Source organism: Geotrypetes seraphini, chromosome 10 (assembly GCF_902459505.1).
Source record: "Geotrypetes seraphini chromosome 10, aGeoSer1.1, whole genome shotgun sequence".
In the NCBI taxonomy this organism is placed as follows: domain Eukaryota; kingdom Metazoa; phylum Chordata; class Amphibia; order Gymnophiona; family Dermophiidae; genus Geotrypetes; species Geotrypetes seraphini.
In genome coordinates this window covers 134000879-134020821 of record NC_047093.1, presented here as the reverse complement: position 1 = coordinate 134020821, position 19943 = coordinate 134000879, and the positions used below count along the sequence as shown (strand labels likewise).

Sequence of the window (19943 nt, the reverse complement as noted above, 5' to 3'; positions counted from 1 at the left end):
CAGGAAAGTCTTGTCACAATTCATTCCAAATGCAAGACGATCAAGAACAGCTGTACACTGGTAATATCTCAGCCTTGTCTCTTTATACTGCATTACAACTCTAACAGATGGGAATCTATGTTAGATCTTTATCTAGCGAGATCATCAGTTACAAGATTCTGGCTAAGCACAATGTTGGCCCAATACCAAAGGTGAAAATATTGATGAGTCTAGAGCGGGGGGTCTCCAAAGAATGGCCCGCAAGCCACATCCGGCCCACAATATGATTTTATCCGTCCCGCAGAAGAATTGTGCGGAAATGTGCCAACTGGACTAATTTTCCAATCAGAATCCGCCAAAAAAAACCCACGGGGCGTGTATAGATTTCAAGTGCATTAATTAAAATTGAGTCCAAAATATATTGATAGTCCATATTATGTTAATACTATTCACAACTTTATTTAAATTTAACTAAATTGTAATTGTATACTTTGCAGTATTTCTTCGTACTTGTTCGGCCTCGATCGACAGTGTCAATTTGCGGCATTGTAGGTAGCTCTGGCGCTGTGACTAATCTTTAAATTGAATCTAGAAGTTTGTTACTAATCGTTACGGCTAATTGTCCATAAGAATACTTGCAGTAGTGCAGTGAAAATATGAAAATTTGCTGGTAGTGTTATTAATATTCAATAATTTAATCTCACATACTCTGTAATTAGTTTATAACATTTTCTGCTTTCAATAAAACTCACGTATCTTGAGTTATTTATCTCTTTTTTTTTTTTTTTTTTTACTGCGGCCCGCTGAAAAGTGCTGAAGTACCCAATGTGGACCTTGAGGCAAAAAGTTTGGAGACCCCTGGTCTAGAGCCTTAACCTGATTGCATTACACCCTGCCAAATCATTACTAAGTAACCTTACTGCCTTGTTGAAATTACTGAGTTTGTAGTGTTCCCCTCACTCTGCTGAGTCACTTAGAGGGCAATCGGGTACTCAAGCATTTTCCCTCTCTGTCCCGGTGGGCTCACAATCTATCTAACGTACCTGGGGCTATGGAGGATTAAGTGACTTGCCCAGGGTCACAAGGAGCAGCGCGGGGTTTGAACCCACAACCCCAGGGTGCTGAGGCTGTAGATCCAACCACTGCGCCACACACTCCTCCAGGATATTCACAATGAATATTCATGAGATTGATTTGTATACACTGGCTACTTGGTATGCATATCTCTCTCACGTTTGGATATCCTGAAAATCTGACTGGCTAGGGGGTTCCCCCAGAACAGGTTTGGGAATTACTGCCATAGACTACAATGGTCTGTAGAGTGATTGGTCAAGAAAATTTATTTTGCGCCTCGATTCTTTCTTTAGGCACAGGTCGAAGAACTTAGCCTACTCTCCAGTCCTGGTTGACAGTTTACACTAGAGAATGACACGGGGGAGGGGGGGAAAATTTGTCCCCGTCCGCTCAGTCCCCGGCCCCACAAACCCTCAGGAAATGGCTGTAAGGAGTTCCCGTCGTAGTCTCGAGAGACTACGGGAACTCCCAGCAGCCATTTCCTCATGGCGATCTGCACGGGGAAGGAGCGTAGGAAGATCGCTCCTGCCCCGAAAGCCCTCTAGACCACCAGGTAAGGCCGGGAAGGCGGCAGGGAGGAAAAAAAGATGGATTTTTTTTACATTTTTTTATTTTCCCCCTCCCCAGAAAAAAAATCGCAATTATATGAAACCGCGAGTGCAGGAAACGCGAATGGGGAGGGAGAAGTGTAGTTAAAGCCGTACTTTATGAATTACCCACAGACTTATCTAATTTGTTTCCTAGCTCTATTATTAGATTTATCATGTGCATTCATTTTAACAGTTGCATTTGAGGAAAACTGACATAATTTCAAAACAGCATTTTACAAAGAAGACTCAATTCTATTAACAGTTAGCCATATATCAATTAAGGTGATAATTTTGTACTTAGGAAGAACATCAAGGGTTGACTCCGTAACCATCTGGACAGGAGTCAATCCTTTAGTCTTCACCCCACTTATTTACTCCACTATGTTGGGTGGGGCCGGCTGGATGCCGACAGGTTCGCTCCCGCCCTGCACTGCTCACCTTGATGAGGCAGCCGGCAGCCATCTAAGAGGGAGCTGCACGTACGGGGACTCCGCGGCTGATCTTCCAATGGAGCAGCTTACCTACGATGTCTTTAGATAGGCCACTCCATATAAGGAAGTCGCACCCATTGCAAGGGATTGTAAAACCCATGTTCAGGCCACGGCCTATACATGGGGAAATACGGTACAACTGATGTGACCTGTCGGATTCCAGATCACAAAACAATGTCCAATCACATTCCCCAAAAATGTCATCAATAGTAGCCATATCACAGACACCCAAAGCCCATCAGTAGAATCCCAGAGAAGGCACATTGTCATGTCTACCCACTGCCCAATAGTATACTCACAGACACCCACAATAAATGAGACAAATGACTGTCTTTGATCATAGCCGCTATTCTCACATTACCCCTCTCCTCAGGTCACTTCACTGGCTCCCCATCCATTTCCGAATACAATTTAAACTCCTCTTGCTGACTTGCAAGTGCATTCGTTCTGAAGCCCCCCAATATCTCTCTTCACTTATCTCCCCCTATGTTCCCTTCCCACCTGTGATCTCCGCTCATCTAGCAAGCCCCTCTTACCTGTACCCTTCTCTTCCCCTGCCAACTCCAGACTCCGTCCCTTCTTTCTTGCGGCACCATATGCCTGGAACAGGCTGCCTGAATCAATACGTCATGCTCCATCCCTAGCAGCATTCAAATCGAAGCTAAAAGCCCACTTTTTTGAAACTGCTTTCAACTCTTAACTCCCACTCACTGCTGTCAGATACCTAGACCCACTGTATCATTTCCTCTACCATAATCTCCCAAACCCTGAAATGTCTGTCTAATTTAGATTGTAAGCTCTTCTGAGCAGGGACTGTCTATTACATGTTAAAACATACAGCGCTGCTTACGCCTCTCAGTGCTATAGAAATAATAAATAGTAGTAGTATAACTCAACCGATTATCACACATGGACACTTATTCTGGCTATAGAACGGCCTCTGGTCGTATGACAACGAACTCTTGCACTCAATCTCAGCCTGGCTAGAGTCTTCAACAAGTCAAGCAACAAAAAAGATCACTCACCAGTGACAGGGCAACATGCGCTCCCATTTTCCAAAGCACCTGGATCTGCCCCACCATATTCCTCTTCTTCTCGCTTACTTTTTAAGATCTGGTTAGGCTGCAAAATGGAGCCACCTGTTACTGGAAGAAAAAGATGCCTAAGGTTTTGACACTCTGGGAGCACATGCCAATAAGCAAATGGAGCTGGCCAGTCACCCACCAGAAGCACTATGGACAAAGCAGGGGTCTTTAGAAGGCAACGGTTATTGCTCAGACAAGGGCAGAGAGGAGATTAGGATGCCACAGGCGTACCACAGAGCAGTAAATAAGAGTTCAGGACTTCGGGGATCTGCACAGACCATCAGATTAATGGATCAGGATCTGACAGGTTACTCCAGATCCACAGCTTGTAATTCAACTGTGTAATCATCTGCCCACCCCCTTTTTTTTTTTTTTTTTACTACAAACTCGATAGCTTGATCAACAGTCTACGATGTATAAAATATCCCAAAACTTTTTTAAAAACCTAGATTTTTTTCAACGGAAACACTTAGCTTATAGGCACATCTTTGTTCCAGCGCTGGCAGATTCTCATCATTCCTGACGCTCAACCCAGTGCATAGAGTGTTTCGATCTACACAATCTGCTTCGAGGGATTGATACACCTGCTGCCAAACTGTAAAAATATACAATAACACAACATACCAAACTTTCAAAAACAAAATAACCCTTCTATTTATCAAATTTATTTATTCTGGTAATTTACCATATTTCCCTATCTGTCCTGGTGGGCCTCAAACTCTTATCTAGTGTACCTGGGGCAATGGGGGGATTAAGTGACTTGCCCTGGGTCAAAAGGAGCAGCGAGGGATTTGAACCCACAATCTCAGGGTGCCGAGGCTTCAGCTCTAATCACTACACTACACACTCCCATCGTCACAACGCTCCAATATGGCTGACACAATCAAACATCCAAAAACATAGAAACATGACGGCAGATAAAGGTCAAATGGTCCATCTACTCTGCCCATCCGCAATAAGCATTATCTCTTTCTCTTTCTGAGAGATCCCACGTGCCTATCCCAGGCCCTCTTGAATTCAGACACAGTCTCTGTCTCCACCACCTCTTCCGGGAGACTGTTCCACACATCTACCACCCTTTCTGTAAAAAAAGTATTTCCTCAGATTACTCCGGAGCCTATCACCTCTTAACTTCATCCTATGCCCTCTAGTTTTCTTTCAAATGAAAGAGACTTGACTCATGTGCATTTACATCACGTAGGTATTTAAATGCCTCAATCATATCTCCCCTCTGCCATCTTTCCTCCAAAGAATACAGATTGAGGTCGTTAAGTCTGTCCCCATAAGCCTTATCACAAAGACCACACACCATTTTAATAGCCTTCCTCTGGACCGACTCCATCCTTTTTATATCTTTTTGAAGGTGCGGCCTCCAGAATTGTACACAATATTCTAAATGAGGTCTCACCACAGTCTTACACAGAGGCATCAATACCCCCTTTTTTTTTCTTTTTTTTTTATTATTTATTTATCAAATTTTTACATGTTATAAATCAAGTATCCACTTGTACAGAAAGTTGAAGAAAAGCAGGAAAATAATACTCAAAAGTAAAATACGTGGTAATCAAGTAAAATAAAATAAAATTTTTAGCTTAAATTCAGCTCAAGTCCTCAAAATTAGATCCAAGAAGGATAAGGCGGACTTAGTAACAAATATTAACAACTATCAATTCAAATATTAGGAAAACAAGATCCCTTGGCTGAGGAAGGATATCATTATTCAAATGCACTTCACTTTGATTTTGATTTTCCTTCATCCAGCCGAGTTCCTACCAAAAAGGCTGTCAACTGGAATGGTTCAAAGAATACATATTTCTTCATATGGTATTGTATTACACATTTACAAGGGTGTCGAAGAAAAAAAGTCCCACCAAGAGATATAACTCCTGGTTTCAACAAAAGAAACTCTCGCCTTCTTCTCTGGGTTTCCCGTGCCAAGTCTGGAAACATTAATATTTTTTGTCCAAGAAATTCTTTCATTTTGTTTCTAAAGAACAACCTAAGCAACCAGTTTTTATCTGGGGCAAGAGCCACAGTAAGAAGCAATGTTGCCGGAGATGCAAGCTCTCTATCCGAAAGTTCCAAAATTGCTGAAACATTAATTGGTTGATTATTCTCCTGTTGTTTAGATGGTGATTTAATAGCTTTCATTGGTAGGTAATATACTTGAGTAAGTGGTGGTAATGTATCCTCTGGAATACCCAAAATCTCCAACACAATACCCCCTTTTTTTCCTACTGGCTGTACCTCTCCCTATAAAACCTAGCATCTTTCTCGCTTTTGCCAACCTGAGTCTTTTTGTAATGTCATATCCTTTACGTCGCCCTCACTTATAAAACCAACATTAATCAAAAAAAAAGCCCCAACCACCACCCTTCAAAAACCTCATATTACACAATCATCCACAAAATCACTCAAAGAGATACAATCTTTCAAATCGCCCAAGAAACTTCAAAATTGTAAAAGTTACAAAACACCCGTCAACCAGCTCTTAAACCACCGACCGCAACGTTGAAAAGCTCTTAAATTTCAAACATCCCACTCGCGGTTCAACCCACCTGGTGCCAAGCAACCTAAAAAGAAAATCCACCGTTTGTCTTTCTGCAAGAGAACAGAATCCAAACTCCTCCTCACGGAGAGGCGAATACTGCTTCTAGAACTACAAACCGCAGGTCACTAAAAGAATGGTTAGCAGACACAGCAAGCTACAAGTGGAGCATTGAAATCTCTCTGCTGTAACCGTGAGCAATGTTCAATCGTGTTTTAAAGACCCTGCGTGTTTCCCCAACATATACCAACTGACGCCACCAAGTAGCATAGATAACTTGTGAAGTCAAACAAGTAGTGTGCTGTTTCAAGGAAATCACTTTCTTATTAAGTCAACCGAGTACCAGAAAATGAAGATCCACACTAGCTACAACGGCCACAGGGGAAATGTCCAACTGGGTCATTAACAGCACGAGACGCCACCACTGGTAAGAAAGAAACATAGAAAATGACGGCAGAAAAGGGCCACTACCCATCAAATCTGTCCACTCTAATGACTCACACCCCCTAACTTCTTCCACTAAGAGATCCCACGCTGCTGGCCTCAATTACCTGCAGTGGAAGATCATTCCAATGATCAACTACCCTTTCGGTGAAGAAATACTTCCTGGTGTCACCATTAAATTTCCCGCCTCCCTCTTGTGGCCGTGGGTCCTTTAAGAAAAAAGATATCTTCCACCTCGATACGGCCCGTGATATATTTGAACGTCTCAATCATGTCTCCCCTCTCTCTGCGTTCCTTGAGTGAGTATTGCTGCAATTTACTCAGCCATTCCTCATACGGGAGATCCTTGAGTCCCGAGACCATCCTGGTGGCCATTCGCTGAACCGACTCAGCTCTCAGCACATCTTTTTGGTAATGTGAAGAATTGTACACCAAAAGAGCCTTCCAATTTTTCCCATGACTGCTTTGCATATGTTTGAATTTGATGGAGGGTTTATTTTGGTTTTGAAGGTTTGGTATGATAGTATTATTGTATATTTTTACAGTTTGGCAACAGGTGCATTAATCCTCCGAGGCAGATCGTGTAGATCGAAACGCTCTAAGCAGTGAGCCGAGTGTCAGGAATGATGAGAATCTGCTAGCACTGGAACAAAGGGCTCCTTTTTTTTTTTCCAAATTTTTTATTCATTTTTCCATCTTCCATCAAGTGTACAAATATTACATCAATTAAAATTATATACATCACTTGACATTCTTATCCATTGTCATCTTAAAAACATAAATTAAACCCTTCCCCCACCCTCCCTTTCCACAAATATTGTAAATCAAGCATATCATTCATGTATTATACTCAAAAAAACAGTGATTCAAACCAATAATATAACAATAAATCCCCCTTTCCCTTATTATAAATATACCTTTAGGCCCTGATTCTCCAAAAGTGCGTCCCGATTTTAGGCAGCTGTAGACGTTCTACAGCTGTCTAATCAGCCAATCGGGATGCATGTTGTTTTAAAAAAATGCTCCTCAGGCAGGCCGCCCGGGAGAGGCGTCTTTAGAGAATCGGGTTAAATTAGACGCGGCCGCTATACTTATGGCAGCAAGGGATCTCCCTGCTGCAATATGTATAGCGGCCGCGGTTGTTGCGGCCGCCTGTCCCATTACCGACAGGAGAATGCCTAACTCCTCCTGTCGGAACCCCGAACCCCCCTCCCCCCCAACTCGTAATCGCCGACAGGAGGATGCCCAACTCCTCCTGTCGGAACCCCGGAACCCCCTCCCCCCCAAACTCGTAATCGCCGACAGGAGGATGCCCAACTCCTCCTGCCGGAAAGCCCAACGACCTCCCGCCCCAACTAATCTCCCTCCCCCAACTAACCTTTCAATGTTGGTCAGCTGGACGGGTCTTGCTGCCGTCCAGCCGACGGGTCTGCCTCGTGGAAATGAGACGGCACGCCCCTTCCCGGCCCATCCCCGCTAAATCTAAGGCCTGATTGGCCCAGGCTGTAGAAGCCTGGACCAATCAGGCCTTAGGCATAGCGGGTCCGCCCATCCCCACTAATCCTAAGGCCTGATTGGCCAAGGTGCCTAGCCTGGGCCATTGGGGATGGGCGGACCCGCTATGCCTAAGGCCTGATTGGTCCAGGCTTCTACAGCCTGGGCCAATCAGGCCTTAGATTTAGCGGGGATGGGCCGGGAAGGGGCGTGCCGTCTCATTTCCACGAGGCAGACCCGTCGGCTGGACGGCAGCAAGACCTGTCCAGCTGACCAACATTGAAAGGTTAGTTGGGGGAGGGAGATTAGTTGGGGCGGGGGGTCGTTGGGCTTTCCGGCAGGAGGAGTTGGGCATCCTCCTGTCGGCGATTACGAGTTTGGGGGGGAGGGGGTTCCGGGGTTCCGACAGGAGGAGTTGGGCATCCTCCTGTCGGCAATTACGAGTTTGGGGGGGGGAGGGGGTTCCGGGGTTCCGACAGGAGGAGTTGGGCATCCTCCTGTCGGCGATTACAAGTTTGGGGGGGAGGGGGGTCCGGGGTTCCGACAGGAGGAGTTAGGCATCCTCCTGTCGGTGATGGGACAGGCGGCCGCGGCCGCTATACTTTATTGCAGCAGGGAGATCCCTTGCCGCGATCAGTATAGCGGCCGCGTCTACTTACAATGTAGACCAGCATTTTGCTGGCCTACATTTTAAGCGTCTCTTCCTCTACTAGGGAGACGCGTAGGGCCGCCTAAGTTCGCCTAAGGCCTGTAGGCGAGCTTAGGTATCTTGCGGGTCTCCCTAGGCTCCCGGAGGCGCCTTCAGGCCTGCCTGGGGAGCATTTTTTTTTTTTAAAACGTGCATCCCGATTGGCTGATTAGACAGCTGTAGGACGTCTACAGCTGCCTAAAATCGGGACGCACTTTTGGAGAATCAGGGCCTTAGTGTAAAAAGGTGTCTAATCATTACAATATGTTATCAATTACGAAGCCGCGCTAACCCCCACGCTGGCTGGCAAATTAGCACGCGCTTTTACGCACGTTAAACCGCTAACGTGGCTTCGTAAAAGGAGCCCAAAGTGTTGCCACTAAAAAAAAAATAGATTTTTTTTGAAAAGTTTCGGGACATTTTATACCTCATAGACTGCTGATCAAGCTATTGAGTTTGTTAGTTAAAAAAAAGGGGGTGGACAGATGACTGCACTGTTGAATTACAAGATGGGTATCTGAAATAACTGTGTTATAAGAGATTCTATGATCTATCAAATTGTATGATGTCCTTCTCCCTCAGTAAGTACACTCGATTACTGTTTAGTGGAAAAGGTTTTTTGTCTCAATCCCTTGTTTTCTGTTTTTTTTTTTAATGAGAACATACACATAAGCATGGATTTTTTTTTTTGTAAATCTTCATTGACATTTCAAACTTTTATAATGTATACAATTGAAGGATCATAATAACTACGAAAATACAATGTTATCATCATAATTATTACATTAAACAATTCTTTTATCCCCTTCTTATCTTAATTATAAACAACTAGTGTTTAAGCCCGTTACATTAACGGGTGCTAGAATATATGTCTGTCTGTCTTTCTTTCTTACTTTCTGTGTCTCTCCCTGCCCCTGTCTCTCTCTTCCTTTCTTTCTGTCTTTCTCCCTCCCGTTGTCTGTCCTTCTTTCTTTCTGGTTCTCTCTCTGGCACCCTGTCTGTCTGTCTTTCTTTCTTTCTGTCTCTCTTCCTGCCTGCTGTCTTTCTGTGTGTCTGTCTTTCGTTCTAATATTATATATTATGATAACAATACAATAGATTTTACTCTTCCAATTAAATATGCTGCTTCCCACCCTCCCTGGATGTGTAAGGAATCTAACAAAAAAAAGGAGAAACATATTTTTAATTATAACATAATAATGACAGGAGTCGCCATGCAACATATTACCAACAACTGGAAAAATTATAATAATCTTAGTTATACATTTTGGTGGAATTCGTTGTGTCACATTTATAAGATGGAAAGAATAATTGCCTTGCAGAAAGGGAATTATAATAATTTTATAAAGATCTGGGGGGCCATTGGCAAATTATTGTAATGAGTAGACATCATTTTCTACTGACAATATATTTATACTTAGGGGGAGGGGGGATGGTATGAAATTTTATTTAAAGGTTAATAAATAAATAAGATTACATTATTTATATGATATTTTTGATTGGAATAATTGAGGGAAGGGTGGGTGGGAGAGGAATAAATTTATGTATTTACGATGATAATACAAGGAAATTCAAGTGTTGTGTAAAAGTTTTAAAATGATGTAATGTTGTACACTTATTGTAAGATGAAAAATGAATAAAGAATTTAAAAAAAAAATTATAACATAATAAAATTAATCAATGGATCTTACTGAAGGACTTATATCTTTTCGTATTTATATGTTGTACACACAGTTACCCACCAAAAAAGGAAAAAGCATGGATTAATGAGAGAAAGCCAACGTGGATTTAGTCAAGGGAAATCTTACCTCACCAATCTCCTGCATTTCTTTGAAGGGGTGAACGAACATTTCAATAAAGATGAGCCGGTTGATATTGTGTATTTGGATTTTCAAAAGGCCTTTGACAAAGTACCTCATGAGAGACTTTTGAGGAAATTAGAAACTCATGGTACAGGAGGTAGTTATTTTATGGATTAAGAACTGGTGTAAAGAAGACAGAGAGTCGATTTAAATGGTCAACATTCTGAATGGAGAAGGGTAAATGGTGGGGTTATCCAGGCTCTGTGCTAGGCCTGATGCTTTTTAACATATTTATAGTATTAGCTACAGATGGGAATTATTAGTGAGATAATTAAATTTGCTGATTAGCGCACGCAGGATATTACCGCGCGCTACGCAGCTAGAACTAACGCCAGCTCAATGCTGGCGTTAAGGTCTAGAGTGCGCTTTTCTGCTGCGTTAAAGCCCTAACGCAGCTTAGTCAAAGGAGCCCAAAGTTGTTCAAAGTTATTAAATTGCAAGAGGACTTTGTGAGACTGGGAGACTGAGCATCAAAATGGCTGACGATGTTTAATGTGAACAAGTGCAAAGGGATGCATGTGGGAAAGAGGAACCCAATGCGATGCAGGGATCCATGTCACACTGCCCAGGAGAAGGATCTAGGTGTCATCGTTGAGGATATGATGAAACCCTCGGCTCAATGTGCGGTGGCGGCTAAGAAAACAAATAGAATGTTAGGAATTATCAGGAAAGGAATGGAAAATAAAGATGAAAATGTTTTAATGCCCTTGAATCGCCCCATGGTGCGGCCGCACCTCGAATACTGTGTGCAATTCTTGTCGCCGTGTCTCAAAAAAAATATAGCGGAATTAGAAAAGGTACAGAGAAGGGTGACGAAATGGTTAAAGAGATGGGACAACTTCCCTATGTGGAAAGGCTAAAGCAGCTAGGGCTCTTCAACGTGGAGACGGCTCAGGTGATTTGATAGAGGTCTATAAAATACTGAGTGGAAAGGGTAGATGTGAATCGCTTGTTTACTCTTTCCAAAAATACAGGGACTAAGGGGGTCATGTGATAAAGCTACGAAGTAGTAAATTTAAAACAACCTGTAGAAAATATTTCTTCACATGGTGTATAATTAAACTCTGGAATTCATTGCCAGAGAATGTGGTGGAATCAGTTAGCTTAGCAAGGGTTTAAAAAAAGGTTTGGGTAATTTCCTAAAAGAGAAGTTCATAGGTCATTATTGAGATGTTTTGGGGAAATCCACTGCATTATTCCTAGGATAAGCAGCATAAAATCTGTTTTACTACTTGGGATCTAGCTAGGTACTTGGGACCTGGGTTGGCTGCTGCTGAAAACATGATACTAGGCCTGATGGATCTTCGGTCTATTCCAGTATAGCAATTCTTATGTTCTACATTGATCATCTGAGGCACCTAACGATAATGACCAGAGACACAGACTGGGAGGGGGGCCCTTAGTAGGCAATTTCTAACAGAGCTTTTGCTAATCTGGAAGGGGATTCCACCCCTCCAAAAACAAACTTCACTTGAGACTATGTTGGAAGGATAGAGAAGAGACAAGAAAGGTGTTAAACATAAGACTAGCCTTACTGCAGGGGTGTCCAATGTCGGTCCTCAAGGGCCGCAATCCAGTCGGGTTTTCAGGATTTCCCCAATGAATATGCATTGAAAGCAATGCATGCAAATAGATCTCATGCATATTCATTGGGGAAATCCTGAAAACCCGACTGGATTGCGGCCCTCGAGGACCGACATTGGACACCTCTGCCTTACTGGGTCCATCAAGCCTAGTAGCCCGTTCTCACGGTGGCCAATCCAGGTCCCTAGTACCTGGCCAAAAGCCAAGTAGTAGCAACCGTGCTACCGATCCAGGGCAAGCAGTGGCTTCCCCCATGTCTTTCTCGCTAACAGACTATGGACTTTTCCTCCAGGAAATTATCCAAACCTTTCTTAAAACCAGCTACGCTACCCGCTCTCACCACAACCTCTGTCAATGCATTCCAGAGCTTAACTAGTCTCTGAGTGGAAAGGGGAGTGAGAAAGGGAGCTCCCAGGACTCCATAATCGAAGAATTTCATATCGTGTGAATTGCAGAGTAAGTGAGAGCCCATGACCAAGTCACCAGCAGTTCATGTAGGCTTTGATAAGGCTCCACGGGACAGGGCACACTCACTTGCTGGGAGGTCACAGGCAACATCCGCCCTCTCTGTGTTTTTGGAGTGCAGCTCTTCCTTTAAGTTTAATGAGCAGAAAGATGAAATAACTGGAAGACCTGTTATCAGAACACAGAGATATAAAGGTGATTAAAATCCATTGTAAAGATCAGCTTAAATCAGCTGGTGATTCATTATTGAATCATTTGCCATTTGCTAAATTAACTGTTCCCCCCCCCCCTTAAAAGACCAGAAAGCATATGCCACTAAGGAAATGAGGAACCTCTCCAAAGGAATCATGAACTATCTTTTTTGTGTATTTTCTTCTTCACATCAGGAACTTTTAGCTCCCAGTCCTTAACTTCTACTCTCATGACCCTCTCCAAAACTCTTCCACACTGTACTTACATACAGCGGGAACAACCAAAACAAAACTGCAGACTGTGTACAAGATGCAGGCAAATTTTAATATGACAAGAACACAATATATAAAACCCTTTTACCAATAAAGGGACCCGACACGGTCCGTGTTTCGGACAAACCTTCGTCAGGGGTCCATGGTAAAATAGGGGGGGCTAAAAACTGCCACAAAAAAATGAAGAATCTCGACGGGATGCCTGTGTGTATCAAGTTCGCCAAAAAAGCCAACAGCAGTAAAGCTCCTGGCTGATTTTCTCTGCAGATCTTTTTTGGATCCCCTTTTTTTGTTGTTGTGTTTCTCTTACATACAGCGGGCCCATAAACAGCTTCTGCACTTGCTGTATACAAGCTCCCAGGACTAAACGGCTCTCCCTTTGCAATATGCACCTGCATTGTAAAGAGTGCCAAAGACAAGAGCAGGCTTACTCAGAGCTTGAACAGTATTAGCCCTCTCACCTTTGCTGGGACTATAAGCGCAGTCTATGCCACTGGAATACGGAGGACTCTGGGCACACCATCCTTCTTCCTCTTTAATCCTGACTGAAATAGCAGGATCTGCAGCAGGAAGACCTATTTAAACATAAGAGCATGGAATCTTAAGATTAACTACAGCAAAATGCTACAAAGTTCATCCTGCTCCATCCACCATATGATTTCACCGCACACCCCCTTTATTGCATAGTATCCCTTGCACAAGAAAACTGTAGGGAACCTCTGAAGTACAAAGATGATTACTTGTAGGTGCTTGGAATTAGGAACCAGCAACCACTTTGTACCAGAGCCCAATGTAAGCTGTTAAATCCTCCCTCCGAAGCTACATTACTCCTTGATCTAGCTCCGAGTCAGCGCCAGAGCAGCCCCGACTCAAATGTCATCAGGCCTGATCAGTAAGCATTGCCTCAAAACATCAGAGTGGGGTAGTGTAAGAGAGGAGATACCCGGAGCTGGAAGTGTGAAGTATGTCAACAGACACCAGACATTTCATTTGCTGAACCCACTTGCACTGGGATTCTCTTCCGCTCCCTCTTCCTCTGCTGGGTCTCCAGGATCGCTTAGAGGAGACTCGACATCTGTTTTGATTCTCACAAGAATATCAGGGCATGGGGTAGCCAAATCTGTGTAGGGGAAAAAAAACCCCACAAACAGTTTAGTGCCAGAAGTTGTAGAGCAATCTACAGAGCAGATCACCAAATACATCAGGATCCTGAACCTAGAACTCTTCACTGCAAGCACACTTTTAGGATACACTGGCGTTCTTGGTTATAAGCTTCTTGGGGGCAGGACTTCTAAAAATGCTCTTCTATAAAACAAGGTGAAAGAAAATGTTACGATACCTATATTATTGACCAGAAGGCTAAGGAAGTGATATTGCAGCTACACTAAAGTCAGATACACATAGGAGCTGAAAATTTATCAGTTAAAAAGAAAATCCTCTTTTTAATCACCCTTTCCTCAAGGTAAGAAAACATGCAGAAATCACTTCCTTCAGTCGGACAGGGACTCTCCCCTAACACCCTTGCAAGGCCTGTAGTTCCTGCTTACTTGAATAGGAAACGTTAATGCTTTCAATTTCTCCCAGGTTCTGGTTCCACTTAGCAGTCGACACCAACTCATTCTTGACCCAAAAGACGGTGTCAGGATTGACAATTCTGTAACCTGTCACAGGAGAGCAGAAGTCCATTAGAATATGATGGTTATACGGCAGTTATACCTCTAGGGAAGTTGGTACTCAAAATGTTACTTCATTTCATGTTTATTTTTGCAAGTATGTTTTAGGGAATTAAGGCATGGAGAGAGGGGGTTACTAAAGGAAGGGGAGGGGAAAATGATGACTCACAAAGAAGGGCAAAGAGGAGGAGGGGGTGCGAAGAAGGAGCATGTACAGTAACATATCTATTTGTAAGGTTAATGTTACTTTTAGGGGTGCATATGACGTTAACACGGCTAGCTAAAGGTTTGTCTTGCAATTATTAAGCAGAAGCAGGCTCTTGTATAGAGAGAAATGAAGCCACACTGAATAGTACCATCATCCTGATGATTTCATGGCGCAGGAGCCCTCTCTCAGTTTAAGAGAAGTTTTGAGTACGTGAGATCTTCTCATGCTTGGCCGGGTCCCTCCTACCATCCATCAATACAGCGCGGCACGCCTTATTGTTAGGGCTGTGGAGTCGGAGTCGAGGAGTCGGAGGAAATTTCGGGTACCTGGAGTCAGAGTTGGAGTCAGAAGTACAAAAAACTGAGGAGTCGGAGTCGGAACATTTATCTACCGACTCCATTTTTTAACTTGGCATACCAATCACGAGCGATTCTTTCAGCTATAGCACCCACTATATACACAGCACAAATGTTGCGAGCAGCTTCTGCGGCCTTAGAACCTTGATTAAAAGCAAAAAGAAGGTGGTGTCGAAAATGCTCATTTCTCTCAACTTGACATTCCACTTTAACGATCTGAAAATTAACCAGTGCTGTGGAGTCGGAGGAAATTTCGGGTACCTGGAGTCGGAGTCTGAAGTACAAAAAACTGAGGAGTCGGAATATTTATCTACCGACTCCACAGCCCTGCTTATTGTTCACACTTCAAAATTCTATCATATTACACTGATACTTCGAGAGCTTCATTGGCATGCGGGTCGAATTCAAGGTTCTTTGTGTGATGTTTAAGGTTCTTCAGCATAATTGCCCGTCAAGTGTCTGCTCCCTTCTGCAGTGGCATTGTCCTTTGCACGAGTTACGGTCTTCAGATAGCTCGAGTTTAAAGGTTCCATCTTTAGCAGTGGTGAGGCTTACGGGGAATCGTAAGTCTATGTTCTCTGTCCATGCTCTAGTATTTTAGAGAGGGGGTTAAAAATTGTATTATTTGAGCGCTTTTTTGGTGTGAACTTGTTTATTCTGGTTTTCTTTGCTGTTTTGAATTTGTATTATTTAATGTGATTTTGTTCCTCGCTTAGATTTGTGGATAAGCAGGTTATAAATCATTTTAAATCCTATATACCATGATAAAGCTTAACCCCCTCTTTACCATCCCCTCCCTAACCCCAGATCCTACTTTTCTCTCTCTTGGAAACCTTCTCTGATCTAACGTTGTAACCCTTCTTCCATAACTCTTTTTGTAATCCGCTTTGAACCGAAAGGTAATGGCGGAATAGAAATCTGTAATGTAATGTATATAATAAAAGCTTACCGGCGCATGCGCTGTTAAAACAGCGTGATCCCTGCTGCTGTGGTGTGTGATCCGTGGCCGTGTTCCATTTTAGAACCTGGCGGCAGGGAACATTCTGGCCACTCCCCTCCTCCCATCCTCACTCACCAACTGCTGCTGCGAGGAAGCACAGGCAAGCTCTCTCCCTGCCCGCTTCCTCAGCAGGGAACACACCTCCCGCCGTCGCTCACCACTACCGCTGCTGCTGCCACCGCTGATCCTCCTCTTCAGAGCAGCCTGCGATCGTGGCTGGCTTTAAAGAACCTTGCAGGCCGCTCTCCAACCTCAGTAGCACGTTCCCTCTGACGCACGGGATCGCGTCAGAGGGAACGTGCTACCGAGGTGGAGAGCGGCCTGCGAGGTTCGCTAAAGCCGGCCACCACAATCGCAGGCTGCTTTGAAGAGGAGCAGGCCAGAAGACGCTGGGATGGAGGGAGGGTAAGAAGGGGATCAATACAGGGGGCCAGGTGGAGAATGAAAGGGGGCTGCTTTGGGAGGAGGGGTGTGCTGGGGGGAGACAGAAGGGGTCATGGAGAGATAGGGAGAGGGAAAGGGGGCTGCTTTGGGGAGGAGGTGTGCTGGGGACAGACAGCTTTGCTCTGGGGGGAAAGACAGAAGGGGCCATGGAGAGACAGGGAGAGGGAAAGGAGGCTGCTTTGGGGGGAGGGGTGTGCTTGGGGCAAACAGCTTTGCTCTGGAGGGGAAAACAGAAGGGACCATGGAGAGACAGGGAGAGGGAAAGGGGGCTGCTTTGGGGGGAGGGGTGTGCTGGGGACAGACAGCTTTGCTCTGGGGGGGGAAGACAGAAGGACACAGACAGCGGCCAAGGAGAGAGAGATAAAGAAACACAGACAGACAGACAGATCTATTTTAGCACCCGTTAATGTAATGGGCTTAAAGGCTAGTAAATAAATAAAAGCAATATAACAGGGAAGGAGGAGACCTAAATGAGACTGCGTATTCCTGACGTTTATGGAAAGTCCTTGTTAAGGTAAGCAACTCTTCACAGACAAGCAGGGGAGATGCAGGCACACAGAATGGTGAGTGCAAAGATGAGGGTTGATGTTAGGATTGCAGTAGTGTGGAAATGAGCGTACTTCTGAAACTAAGACTTCTTTTACTAAGCTGCGATAGAGGTTTTTATCACAGCCCAGAGCACTAAATGTTCCAATGCTGCTCCAACGCTCATAGAAATTCTATGAGTATCAGAGCATTTAGCACTGAGGGCTGCGGTAGAAACCTCTACCATGCTTTAGTAAAAAAAAAAAAAAAAAAAGGGGGGGGGGAGGTGGTATATGCTGAATTCAAAACAGTTTTATGTTCATGTGATATTCTGAAGGCTGTTCTTGAAATGTGCCTGTTTTGCAAAAATGATAGGACTGAAATTATTCATCTTGAGTTTGTGAACTGAATAAAACGGAAGTTTGGGTTTACACTTTCAATAATCTTCTTTCTGTTAGGCCCTGAAGGATTCAGTACGCTAGGTGTTCAATCCCTTCCTGCAATCCGACAGTTGCAGAAATCACAACACTTTCTGGCAGGCCATCTTGTGTTGGCCTCTGCTGCTAGCAAAGATGAATTACATCCAGCAACTGTCTAAATTGACTGCCCTCAGGAGGAATCAGTTGTAGAACTATTGTAAGATTTGGGGCAAATATGAGAACTGGCACCACGCCCCAAACTGACTCAGCATCCTTGCTTTTATGAATGGACCTCTCTTGGTGGGTTTTTTTAAGATGCTGAACCCAGTGCACACATCCTTTCTAAAGGGGGGGGGAAGTGGGAGGAGTAGAACGGGGGAGGGTTTGAAGGGGGAGTTCTTAATCCCTTTCCTTATGTTCTTCCCTATTTACGTGCTTTTCTAAGAAAATTGTAGTTCTTCCTTTTATCCTCCCCTAACAAGTTTGACATGTGTACTGGTCTGTCGTTTATATGTTTCAAGATGCCTATTTTTACATTGTAAATCGCTTAGAAGTTTTCTTAGAAGAATTCTTCAAGACCTGACACTACCAGATCCGCCCACAAACTCAAACTATCTTTCCCCTCGTTAAAAGGTGTCATATGTATGCAGGGAAATTATGGAAATTCCTTTTCTTTCAAATTCACTGAGCTTTGGAATAACTTCCCTGCCCCGCTGTGGAACCTAGGCTCATTCCAATTATTCCGAAAGCATCTGAAAACCTGGCTTTTCTCCAAAACGTAAAGCTATCTATTTAAAATGTAAAGCTAGCTATCCTCTTCATTACTTCTAATTTCTTATTATGTCCTTCCCTCATTGAATTTACCTGTAAACCGTGCCGAGCTCTATCTTTATGGAGATGATGCGGTATACTAACTTAAGGTTTAGTTTAGTTTAGAAGTTTCGCATAAGCGTTTTTATCAAATTTTAATAAAACTTGAAACTATGGTCAGTTGTGTTGAAATCAGCTTGTGCCAAAGAGTACGGGTCCATTATTGTTAGTTGTACTATCCTCTTCTGGTTTGTCTACTGCTTCTTTGATGCTTTATATATGCATTTGTAATTTTTATGATTGGATCAATAAAAGTTTATAAATTTAAAAAAAAAGAATTGATAAATAGTAGTAGTAGTAGTAGTAGATTGTTGATGCCTCATTAACTGTTTAATTTATGCACCCAACTTGGATGACCTATATAGAATCTGGGGGCATCTGTCCTGTCTGACAAGTGACATCACTAAACTAAACCTTAAGCCTATATATCGCATCTTCTCTATAAAGATAGAGCTCGGTGCGGTTTACAAAAAATTTAAAGGAAATTATAATAAGAACAAGTGTTTAAGCCTGTTACATTAACGGGTACTAGAGTAGATGTGTCTGTCTGTCTGTCTTTCTTTCTCTCTCTCTCTCTCCTTTTCCGCTGTCTGTCTTTCTTTCTTTCTGTCTCTCTCTCTCCTTGGCCGCTTTCTACACTCAGGCCCAACAACTGTCCCTTTCTATTCCCTCCCTCCTTCCTATGTCCTTAATGCCCTCAGTGCCTCCTTCCCATGTCCTTAGTGCCCCCAGTGCCTCCTTCCTATGTCATTAATGCCCCCAGTGCCTCCTTTCCATGTCCTTAGTGCCCCTTCCCATGTCCTTAGTGCCCCAGTCCTCCTTCCTATGTCCTTAGTGCAACTTCCCATGTCCTTAGTGTCCCAGTGCCCCTTCCCATGTCCTTAATGCCCCCCCATGCTCCTTCCTATGTCCCCCCTCACTGCCTTCCAGCCTTTGTCCCACTCCCCTCCCCCAAAGCTAGCCAGCATACCTCCCTCCCTATCTGCTGCGCTAAAGCCAGCCTGCCTGCCTCCCTCCAGCGCCGAAGCCTGCCCCCCCGTACTGGCCCCCGCTGCTGCTACCTACTGTCTGGCCTACCACCGCTTCAAACACCCCCCCTCGGCCCGTCGCCACTGCCACACACCAACACTAAACCAAGAGGAAAAGGGTTTGCCGCACACAAACCGCTGAACGCGTCGAACACTGCCATGGAGCTACAGATCACGGAGCCAGGGATCACAAAGTTGTAAGTACGCATGTGCGCTTTGGGTTTTATTATGATAGATTAGTGATTGTATCGAGAGCACTGAAATTTACATTTTTGAAAATAGCCAAGTTTTCAGATGTTTACAAAATAATTGGATCTATTCCTCCAACCCTACACATATATGAGAAGGGGATGGGGAGGGCTGTTATCTCAGCCGTGCAATTTTCTTCTGAAAACCAGATTATCTTCTCACCTAGTGAGAGAAGAGCCGTGTGAATCTCCTTCATTACGCTTCTGTAAAGTTCCTTCTGCCATTCCTCCAATGCTGCCCACTCCTCCTCCGAGAAGAAAGCCGCCACGTCCTTGAAGGTTACCGAGGTCTGAAACAGAAAAAAAAGAAAGATCTTAGAAGGACTTACAGCACTTTATTAGTTCCTGGAAAGCATCACTTGAATCTTTTTCAAGGGATCCAGGAACCAAGAGGATGAGATATG

General features: G+C 43.9%; 1 protein-coding gene across 7 annotated transcripts in view; it reads right to left on the bottom strand.

The window, feature by feature from the left end:
* Window positions 1-19943, bottom strand: part of LOC117368321 (zinc finger and SCAN domain-containing protein 2-like) — a 31969-nt gene that overhangs the window by 8511 nt on the left and 3515 nt on the right. For 5 of the 7 annotated variants that reach the window (XM_033961867.1, XM_033961870.1, XM_033961865.1 and 2 more), the window contains exons 2-7: window positions 19703-19829; window positions 14316-14429; window positions 13772-13888; window positions 13230-13343; window positions 12374-12472; window positions 3160-3279 (exon numbers count right to left, since the gene is read on the bottom strand). In XM_033961867.1, the coding sequence (XP_033817758.1) occupies window positions 3160-3279; window positions 12374-12472; window positions 13230-13343; window positions 13772-13888; window positions 14316-14429; window positions 19703-19829 (691 nt within the window). The remainder of the gene's footprint in view (window positions 1-3159; window positions 3280-12373; window positions 12473-13229; window positions 13344-13771; window positions 13889-14315; window positions 14430-19702; window positions 19830-19943) is intronic. The other 2 variants (XM_033961866.1, XM_033961869.1) reach the window with 1 other exon arrangement.